Source organism: Fukomys damarensis, unplaced genomic scaffold, assembly GCF_012274545.1.
Source record: "Fukomys damarensis isolate Sample0158 unplaced genomic scaffold, DMR_v1.0_HiC HiC_scaffold_9, whole genome shotgun sequence".
NCBI classification, from domain to species: domain Eukaryota; kingdom Metazoa; phylum Chordata; class Mammalia; order Rodentia; family Bathyergidae; genus Fukomys; species Fukomys damarensis.
The window spans coordinates 30,802,944-30,814,536 of NW_022900921.1; the positions used below are offsets into that span (position 1 = coordinate 30,802,944).

Here is an 11,593-nt window from a genome sequence, read left to right on the forward strand (position 1 = left end):
AACTGCAATACTTAGTATGCCACAGCCTGGAATTGATGTACCATCTCCTACATTTTAGCTCACTAAATATCCCCTCTTAGACCATTTTCAACATCTTCCCTCCTCCCCTCATTCCATATGCCTTTCCCCTCACCATTAGAGCCACAGAGGTATTCTCTAAGTTCAGCAAACACACCTTGCTGCCTTACTGCCCTGGTACATTGTGTTCTCTATCTGGAACATTCTACTCTATCTCAGTTTAAAAACACCCCAGAGAGACTCTCCCTCCCTACCACCTACAAAAGAAAGACTCCCCGCCGCCCCAGCTTTGTTAGACTTAGTAAAACTTGAAAGTACATATTTATTTTCTGGGTTACAGTGGTGGTTATGGAAGGTTTTGGAACCCAGCCTAAGGGATTGGTGGATCACACTCCAAGGTGCACCTGGATGGGTCATGGCAGCACGGCCTTGAGGTCTGTCTGGTCCTTTGCCCCTTCTGCTCTCTCTCTCTTGTTCTAGTCTCTGGTTTCCAAGGACTAAGAAGTTTTGCTCTGTCATACTCTCCACCATGACGACTCTGCCGTGAACCCAGCCAGTCATGGAGTTAGATGGTGAACAAATTAGATCTTTTCTTCTTCAAATTATGAGTGCCGTGTATCTCAGTGATGAGAAAGCTGATCAATACAGTTCCTTGTTTAATTTTGTGTTCCCTATAAGACTGTGACACTCAAATGAGCAGCAATGTTTTCTGTCTTATTCATCATTCTCCCTCTCCCCAGTTTTTCATGATACATCAAGAAACTAGAAGTGGGTGAAATATTCTTCTTGGGAGTGATGCTGGAATAGGGTGAGGCGCTTTGTTAGTTATAATAAAGTGTCTGAGCTTAGTTCTCATGGCAAGAGAAAAGCTCTCTGAGCACTGCAGCAAGGAAGAAATATAAATGTTTCCCCTCTTCTGTTATATGGAAATGGACAGAGGTCAGGAGAGGGAAGACAGAGATAGGAAGAGTTATTAGGGATCCATTTTGGGGATCCAGCATCTATCACCTGAGAACCCATTAGAAAAGCAGAATCTCAAGCCTACTCGAGATGTGCTATACAGCCTTGTATTTTAACAGGACCCTCAGGCAACTGTCTGCTCACCTGGCGCCTGGTCAGGGGTGGTGAACCTATGTCAGGTATGTCACAGCAGGGACATAGAGCCCTCTCTGTCAGCACACAAGCCGACTTTGCCCAGCAGCTGAGTATCAGGTAACAGTCATCTTTCTAAACCAAAACTGCAGTACCCAGATTTACTTGTAGTGTTGGCACTTTGTAATAAACAAGTGGGTTTTGGGTTGTAGCTTGGGCACTCAGTCTCAAAAAGGTTCACTATCACTGATCTAGGTCCTGATGAAAAATAATGATGACTCCATCTGACTCTGGGAGTGATGGATAAAAATGGCACATCAGCATCTCATAAACCCATTATTCCAGATGTGCTTAAGGTACCAGAAGCAAGTCCCAGTACTGCAAGCAGTCTCAAACTCTGAGTCCATCAGAAGTCATGGAGGGGAAGAGGAGAGGGAAGAGAAGGTTGAGGTGAGACGAGATGGGTTAGGTCTACCAGCCAGGCTGTGATCTTGGGCAGAGGAGCTCTAGCTTTCAAGGCAGGTGCACACATGGAGAGGGAAGGATTACTGACTCTGGCCATGAACAAAAGCCACCCATTTTAGTCTAACATTTTTTTTTCAGTTTTTTAAAAAATTTACTAGTATATTTTGCCATACAAAATGATCACATTCATCATAGGGAATTTGCATAATACATCTTCATTGTTTTTGTTTCCCCATTCCCCTCCTGTCCTCTCAGGTGTTCTTTCTCTACTCATTTACAAACTTGGTTTCCAATTTTTCCTTTCCATTCTTTTTTTAAATCCCTCTTCCATTCCTTCCTGTCTCCCTCCATCTCCTTTGTTCCCCTTCCTGTTTGCACATATTTTTTCTATGTCTCGATAACTGTCCTCCTTTTGTTTAGTTTTGTTTTGTTGGTTTTTGAGACAGGGTCTCACTATGTAGTTGAGACTGCCCTGGAACTCACTATGTAGCCCAGGCTGGTCTTGAACTCACAGTGATCCTCCCCCCTCAGCCTCCCGAGTGCTGAGATTATAGGCGTCCACTACCACACCTGGCTATGTCCTCCACTCTATGTAGCAGGCTGGTCTTGAACTCACAGTGATCCTCCTGCCTCAGCCTCCCGAGTGCTGAGATTATAGGCGTCCACTACCACACCTGGCTATGTCCTCCATTTGATAACTTATTTACCCTTTGGGTTTCTCACACAAGAGAAACAATGTGATATTTAAACTTGTGTGTCTGACTTATTTCATTAACACTGTGGTCTCAATCTGCATTCATTTACCTACAACTGACTCGAGTTTATCCTTCTTTATGGCAGAGTAGTACTCCACCATGTATAAATACCACAATTTATCTATTTATCTGTTGGTGGGCAAACAGGCTTATTTCCAAGATTTCCAAACTTATTAGTGTAAGATTTATTCCAAATTTATTAGCATAAGTTTCTCTAGCACCTAGGTCTGTGTCAGGCAAACAGGAAGGGCTCAAACAATATCTATTGAATAAATAAGGGAACTGATCATGTAATGGTAATGAAACTGAGGTCCTGAAGCATTTACATGGGACTGAGTATAAGCCAGACTCAGGTATATGTTTTGTGAGATATATTTCCCTTTGGTAAAAAATATGGAATATCTTGGAGAATAAAGCTAAGTAAAAAAAAAGAAAAAAAGAAATTGTATATATATATTTTTGTCCTATCTATCTATGAATGACCAGTACGTCCTAAAATCAGCAAGGAAAGTGGCTACATCTTCAAAATAATTTGAACAAGCCTCTTGGGAAAGCAGGAGGTAAGGGCTCTCCCAGGTCTGAGGAATCTCTGTGTTGTGAGGATCAGCGGGGGTCACTGAGAAGAGAAGCTGCCAACCCTCTAGGCAGCAGGACAGAGGAAAAGAGGACCCAGTCAGAACAGGCTGAAAGGCATAAGGCCATGTGGCCAGAGGCAACCAGGGTGTTCTTCAGGGCAACTAGATAGCCAGAGATTCCACTGTGCAAGCGGAAGCTTTAATAGAAACAGCAGAAGGCAGATGAAAGCTCTGGAGAGAGGGACCTGCACACCAGCTCTTTCATTCCCAGCATAGGGCCAGACCTGAAGGGAGTGTTAGTATTTGTAAGACAAGAGAATGAATTAAGAAAACTTCCTGAGTCTATGGTTTCACTTTCTTACTTCATTATCCCAATGAAAGGTACCCATTCTCAAATGCAGATCAACAAACTTATCCCAAGAATAATGCCTGAAGTTCCAAGAATAAATTTTCACCTCTGTCTTCCACGATCCCGGCCCCCTGACCGTAAATCTTACTGTTAGATCTCAGATGAATCACTCGTAGAGCATTTCTTCACACCCCCAGTTAGAATATACAGGCCAGCTTCACCCTGGCTGTTTTCGTATGAACCTCTTCGTCTGTCTTGCTTTGATCCAAGCTAAAATAACCTGTCGCCACATTTACCTCTGCCCCTCTACACTGCGACCCCTGGAGCCCTCATGAGAAAGACACAGTACTTTACCAGGCCCCTGAAGTACCAGATACATCCTAGATGTTCGTAAGTGTAGGTCCAATGTAGGCTGGCATTGAACTCCTTCCTTTCACAGTGCTGTTTGCAAAGCAGCACGCTCAGACCCCTTCCTGGGTTGCTCCTTGTGGCTGATCTATGTGACCTGTGTCTCTCGAGAAACACACAACCCACCTTCTCAGGGCTCCACTAGACCCCTTTCAGTATGACATGCCACTGGCAGAGCCAGCCTGTCCCTTTCACTCTCCACCAGTCCAGTTACATGGAACATAACATATTTATCTTGCGTTATGACTTGTTGTCCAGAGATTATCTCAGTCTGCTCACGTGCAGCTTCTTAAGGGCAAGGCCCTTAAGAACCCAGGCTCCTGATTTTGCACAGAGACTCAGCAAGCAGACCTGGAGTACTTTTGATGACAAAAAAGATAACAGTAGAGACCAACCTTGGATGTGTAGGTGTGACCATCAGAGCCGCAGACCATGGCTGACTGTGCTGTGGGGCATGGCTTGCACTTGACCAAATTCGAAGGTCCAACCCAGTGCTTGTGCACTATATTCCCCTTCTTTTGCCTGAAGATGAGATAAAGAGGGGATAAATTAGTTGAAGCTCTGGTCCCCATTGTATTTCTTCTAGGTTACCAGAATACAAAGCAAATAAATGAAGAACTTCTTGGATGGGCAGGAAAGTCATGAGGGATCCTGACCAGCACTCTTACTTATTCCAGCTTACAAACAAGGATGGAAGATTTTGTCCCCAAAGCCTAGATTCTACCAATCATCAGATGGACCAAGGAAACAGCATGGCCATTAAAATGTTGAAAACATGACTGATGTGAAAAGACATTCACAACACATTTTTAAAAACATTAAGTGTGGCTTTAATCACACACAAAACAAGTGTGGTAGTCATAGGTGCCCAGAACAATTCTCAGAGCCTTAAACTCTCCCAACACTAATGGACATCCTTCCATATGGGCGAAACACAGCCTACTCTGTTCTGTCTTTAGACAGAAATGCATCTCCAAAGACCACCTAAAGACGTTATCACAACTGCAGAAAATGATCTCTAGATATATTTTTAATCTATTTCAGGCAAGCTTCCAATTTGCCATTCAACGGAGGTTCAGAGATGATGTCACCTCCAACTTTTAATATAATCAAAATTTTATTTTTTCATCCCAGCTTGTGCTTTTCCCCATTCTAACCTTTGTCATAATGATAAATGGCACTATTAGGATGGCATATGTCCACAGAAGAAAGCCCGTCTCTGTATCATAAACCACTCAGATAAGGACCTATAGTTACTGCCACCCTTTCTCCCTTAGCTGGGGCTGTCTCAGAAAACTGTCCTAGAAAACTGCTTGGTGGGACACTCATGGCCAAGGGCTAAATTCTGTGTGGAAGACAAGCACTGCTGGACTGCTCATCAATCAAGCAATTATGGTGCCCTTGGAGTGTTCTGCACTGATGGTCCTGCATGTGGTTAGCATTTTGGGCTCTTAAATTAAAAAACATAAGTTCAGACTCAGCTCCACTACTTGCTTATGGTGTGACCTTGGCAAAATATTTAAACCTGTAAATCTCAGTTTACTCATATGTAAATGAGGTGAAATAGAATCTACGTCAAGTGTATATTGTAAAGAGTAAATAAACTGATAGTCACATACAGAAAAACTCAGTATAGAGCCTGAAAAACAGAAAGTATAATGATTGTGTCTATTATGATTGTTGTTTGTTCCAATGCATGAAGGTACAGAGAATTGAAATTATCATTACCATAGAAATGTGATCATTCCTCAGGTTTGGAAGGGCATCTAATTTCCCCAAGGAATCTATGCAGTGAGAAGGGGGATATCTTTCCTACTAGGCAAGGAATGATTCTCCAGTCCCTCATGAATTCAGTTTAGGGTCTGAGGTAACCTACCCTTTTCCAAACAAAGGGAAGTGAGCAAGAAAGAAAGAGGAATAAGCAAAGAGTACCCACTAATTTGGGAACTAAATTGGTCATTATCCTACTTCAAATCTACCCCAGCAATTTGAGGAAAGGGCTAAGAGAAGAATAGTGTGCTTGGAGAACTACATCTGAGGGGCCATAAAATAGGATCAGCATATACCCACAGCACAGACCTTAAGGCCATCAAAGATACAAGCTGGAGAGTCCCTAGAGCTGAGCCTATCTGAGCAAAAAGCCAGAGAAGAAAGTCCCATAAGAGTCCTCTGAGATCACCTCGTTCAACTTTCTTGTTTTACTAAAAGGGGGAAGTGAAGCTCAAAGAGCAGCGCCTTGGCCGAAGCAATAGATCTGACTCAGGCCTTGGTGGCATTCACAGAAGTTGAGAGCGACCAAAGGTGAATCTTTTTTCCTTGCCTCTCAGTCCAACCTAGCATACTAGCATAAAAATACTTAGAGGAGGGCTGGGGATTTAGCTCAGTGGTGCCAGCACCTGCTTCGCCAGACCAAGGATCCGAGTTTGATCCCTGGTACCAAAAACAAAACAAAACAAAACAAAAAATACTTAGATGTGCCCCTGCTTCCAGAGCAGCTACCCACCTTGGTCTTTTCTCTCTGTCTACAGTTTTTTTTTTAATCTACCATTTACATTTATATATAACTTGGACTTGAGGTCTCCTATATCCTTCACTATACACGCTTTACATTTTCAGGGTTTGCCTTGGACAACCTGCAAGGAATGGTGGGTGGGACTTCACAGGACAGAAACAGGCAGTCAGCATGGGGTTAATCTGAGAGCACTTGATCCCTTCAACAAAGCACCACACATTTATCATCATTCACGCAGCAGACTTCTGACTCTGATAATGAAACAGCAAATGCAGGAAGACGTTCCGGCATTGGACAGCCATTCTCCCGGGTCAGTCCCAAGACAGCTGAAGTGATTCTTGTTAGAACTTTGCAGAAAGGGCTATCAAGTCCCAAGAGCAGCAGCTCAGCTGAAACAATGACAACCACATACAGAGATGCTCAAAGAAAAAAGGCTTAAGGGAGCTCAGCTCAGTAGGGGAGGGAGAAGTGACCACTGAACCAGAAGCTTTGAGGAAAAGATGGAACAAGCTATCACTCACCAGGTAATAAAAAGTCATCTCTATCTGGACTTCATCTTTAAAATGAAATTCATTAACAGAAGTCATGGAAATGAGGATACCAGTCTCCTTTATACTCAATATATGCCTGCTGGGTAGGAATATTGCCATATTCTTACTGCTACAGTCATTACTTGGCAGCTAATCATAAAATCACAGAATATCACAACCACAGAACATCTTAAAACTAACATAGTCCAGCAACTTTATTCTATGAATAATTAGAGACAAACATGAAAAGTGACCTGTGGTGTCACAGAGACATATGGCACTTACGCTTTTTCATCCTAGAATGCACTGTACTGATTCAGAATTACTTTACTCTCCTATTTTGGGATCTGTAATTTCATTATGAGGATTTAATTTTGTGGAGACCCTCTGAAACATTGTCCCTCCTTCTCTCTACATGCAGAGGAACAATTTCAGCATACCTAATGTCAGGTGGACCTTTGATCTTTCCTGGAGTGCCGTGAGAGGATTTTTGGTACAGCAGCTAATCCATTCCAAGTTTCCCAGTTCTAAAGAAACAAATGTATCTCACAGATTTGGCAAATCTAGGCATTTTTTTTTTTACCTCTACTAGGTAGGACCTTAGTGTAGACGGTCTCCCAAGCCTATGATCTCTGTGCAGAGGCCAAATGAACAAGGTTATGTCTGAGTGTATGCGGTTCAAGGAGGCATAACTGGCCTGGCTATTGTGCATATATTTCAATCCCCATAATCCTGCACAAAGCATTAAAAGTAACCAACTAAATTAAGGCAAGGAACTAAGAATTCTGACTCAAATATTTCAATGCTTTCATTCACGAAAAGTGAAAGTGAGGTGTCTTGATGGGATTGTTATGCCCAGCATCACAAACATTCATCAGCTGAGGCGATGCCACACTTTAGTCTGAAGGCCAGTCCCATCAGCCTTCCCCCTGGCCACTATACCTTGACCCTATCTCAGCCTGCCCAATGCCATAGTGACAGCTTCCCTCCTTACAGCTTACCACAGCCACCCAGGTGGAGAGAAGACAGACACCTGGGACATTCCCAGCATTTCTACTCCAATTTGCTAAACTTCTTATGCTCAGTCTTTTTCTAAAGTCCACCAAAATTCCCAGCATTTATGATTCCGAAAGAGAAAGATGATTGTTAAGAACAAATCGGATCATGCGACTCCCGTGGTTAAAACCTCCATCTTCACCTGACTTTCCAGGGTATTAGTGTAAGCTCTGAGTTTTAGAGTGTAGTGTGCCCTAGCCTACCTTCACAGGCTCACTGTCTGCTCTGCCCCCCTCCCTGACACGTGTTTGCATGCACATTGAGCACGGCCACCAATTTTGATTCCAGCCACCTTCAATTGTTTTCCAGAGCACAGAAAGGACCTCTGGGCCTCTCTGCCATCAGGTGGCATTTTCCTCCTCCTGACACATTTCAATTCCCCCCCTAAATCTCTCCCATCTATCCTCCCTTCAGCAAGGCCAGCTGCAACAGCTGCCTGGGGCCCTCCACAGGCAATCAGGCAGCTCTCCGTCACTGCTCTATATTCACTTCTAGCTGGGGCAGGTTCTTCGACTGATCGCCAAGCAAGAGGCTTGATTTCACTCAATCGTACATTTAATGGTTACTATTATTCCAATAGAAGATGGGGATTCACCTTTGGACACTTCCTTCTTCCTTCTTACCACTTTCCCCATCATTCAGTCCTACTGATTCTATCTCCAGGCAGCCGCATCTTGGGCTTATATGTCTCTTCTATGTGCCATGCAAATGTCTAAAGGACTTAGCAATTGCATTCTGCCTGCACAGTAAATGTCTGCCCTTTGTTCAACTTTGGAATCCATTGCCGTAGGTAAAATCTTTCCCGGCCCTGTGACCCTCAACCTAGGTCAAGTTAACTATGACAGTGTTTGTTCCAACATTACACTTGTTCTGATCCAGTGGTGACAAATACTATAGTATGTCTATCTTTCTCAATCTACTGGGTGCTCCTAAAGGGCAGCTACAAGAAGGAGGGAGGTGGTAGATAATTTTTCAGTAGCAAATGCATGTGCAAGAATAGATTTCTGGACACGATCCTGCTGAATGAAATTCAACAATGTGTGTCAAAATTATTTTAATGATGACAGGGGGAGTAGGAATAGATGGCTGCTAAAAATACATGTATTAGAATTGTTGACTCTGTCAGTAATTGAAAAGGGTCCATTCATCCTGTTCTGTACACTGTGCATTTTGCCAGGCTTACTTGACTTCAGATAGAACTGCTTTATTCTGCACATGAACAGCTGGCAAGGGAGTAAAGAAACTCCAGATAATGAATAATAGCAGTGTAGCACTTGCTCTTTGTAACTACTATTACCAGTCTAGACACCCTAAATGTGTCTCCCTATTCCTCACACATGAGAGCAGATGCCATTACTGCTCCCATCTTACAGGTGGAAAAACAGGTACCCATAACCATCTGGTCACCAGAACTTCCTTTCTGTCCTGCCTTAGTTCTCTGTTCAGATCTCTAAGATGGACCTGTCAGCTCAGAGGTGTGGAAAAATCAATCAAAGAACAATCCTTTCTCAGTGATGACAGTATTTGTTTGTTGGCATAAAAAGATTGCATGCATTGTATTTTCATGTTAATAGCAAACTGCCCATTCAAAAGTAAAATTGAATTTGTTTGCAAAATCAAAACTAATTGCTTCTAAAGCAGAGATGGAAGATACTCAGATAGTTGACATGGTGGTTATTTTGAACCAAAGACAAAGTAATGAATGTTAATTGAAATGAAAAAATATGTTAACCATTGAAATAATCTGTCATGTAAAATGGTGCTATAATTCCTCTGTTGTTAGGGTTATTTCATTCATTATACTGTCATAAAATTACACAGGAAGAGCATAATGGCCTGTGCCATTTACAAAAGCTATGCTGATGAAAGAAGCTTCCACATGACTGATCCTCTATCCTGGCTTGCGTGGGCCCAAAAGTATGCTTCATTTTTAAATGCATAAGGTCCCAGACATGAGTTTCTGTCCAAAGGGAGTCCAATTTTCTTAACGAGGCAAAGATAACTGTAGAAAGAGAATAATTACTACCTGCCAGATAGTATCCCAAGTGCCACCAGGCACTAAATGGTACAAAAGACACGCTGTTCACAGAAGCTCCCTATTTAAAAGGACAAATATGTATTAGTGACAACAGCAGCTAAACATTTACTGAAGACTCGGCATGTTGAGCTGATACAATCACTATTCCATCTACCATGTCTAATATGACATGGGATTAGCGCCTTATAATGCTCCAGGAATTGTTTTAAGCCTTGTATAGGAAACTATCATTTAATCCTCCAGTGGCCCCAACAGGGAGACAAGTTATAGCAGAGCATGGAAAGCTGTTGTAGGAAGGAGCTGAGGAAACTTGTTGGGCAGACTTGGGCTGTTGGGAGGATTTCACACTATAATGTGAGCGCCAAGCACTAGGACGGAGGATATTCACTGACTCAAAGTGATAGCTCAACCACAGGAAAGCCAGAGCCCTGTGTGGCTTTACCCCATTATGATTGATATAGATAAGGAGGGTGGAGATCACAGTACATCTCAGCCAAGGCTTGAACGTGATAGAAATGAGGCACAAGTCCAAGGAGAAAGTGAAGAGTCATTGGCCCATGGACATGCTTCCCAACCAGCCCTGAGCCTGGTTCCTAAAGGAACTTCAAACTCGTAAGCAAAGTACGTACTTTAGAAGTCTCACAGTAGAATCAGGGAAAGCAAAATGATAGGTGCTTCAAGTACATACAATTCCAAAAGCACCAGCAATTCTCTGATGATACCTGAACATCAACCTCTAGACTCTGGATCAACCTGGGACTTCATAACCTGCCCTTCACTTGGGCTGCAGAATGGCCGGAAGGTGGGGTGGGGAGTGCACTCTACAGAATTGAAGATTCAATTACCCTAAAACCCATTGTATGTACTCATAGAAACAAACTAAAAATGGCCTAAAGATGCATAAACAGCATAAAAATAATATAATAAGTAACACACCTTCGATGAGGCAGGAGAGTTAAGATTAAGGATGTAATATATAGCCTATGTTTTGTGACTCTATGTCTTTCTACTGTTTGATTCTCTTAGAACCACTTTATTGCTAATATAATTTGTTCAAAATCTAAGAGTCAAGTATTTTCAGAATTTAAAATATATATATTGCTGAACCCATATTTACTTGCCCTGTTTCTTTAGAAATCCTTCCAAGATTTCTGTGGAAAACAAAGGGTGGGCTCTCTACCCTATTTTAATTAAACTTTCACAATCATATAGGAAGACTATTTACACAAAATTATCAAAACCGCAGGTATATACATTCTGAACATGGTTAAGAATCTGGAGACAATCTTTACTATTCAACACACACTTATTAATGCCTACCATGTACCAGAAATTGAGTAAATAATTCAAAGATAACACTGCATTAAATGTATTTCTTATAATACACATTAAATTTAATGATTAGTGTTAACCATAATATTTAATTACTAAAAAGCCAAATTTATTTAGAAGTGCTAACTTACTGTCTCTGTTCTTATTTATACTTCTAGAAACCAAAGACCCACTAAAGACTTACTAATTTTTCCAAGAAAATCTCTATATACCAAGAAATTTGCTGTTGAATATAAGAATCCCTCAAAACATTTGAGATTTAAGAGAGCCAGGAGCAAACGGTGTGATCAATGGGCTATTAATTAAAAAAAGGAACTTGCCTGATCACAACCCAACTCTCTGGTGGTTCACACATTTCTGGACTTTACTCGATCAAGGTTTCCTTAGACTTGAAACCAAATATATATATATATATATAGATATATATAGATATATAGATATATAGATATATAGATATATAGAT

At 41.8% G+C, this 11,593-nt stretch overlaps 1 protein-coding gene across 2 annotated transcripts in view; it reads right to left on the minus strand.

The window, feature by feature from the left end:
* Positions 1-11,593, minus strand: part of Spock1 (SPARC (osteonectin), cwcv and kazal like domains proteoglycan 1) — a 493,476-nt gene that overhangs the window by 134,377 nt on the left and 347,506 nt on the right. For both annotated transcript variants that reach the window (XM_010614107.2, XM_010614106.2), the window contains one exon: positions 4,058-4,184. In XM_010614107.2, coding sequence (XP_010612409.1) covers positions 4,058-4,184 — 127 coding nt within the window. The remainder of the gene's footprint in view (positions 1-4,057; positions 4,185-11,593) is intronic.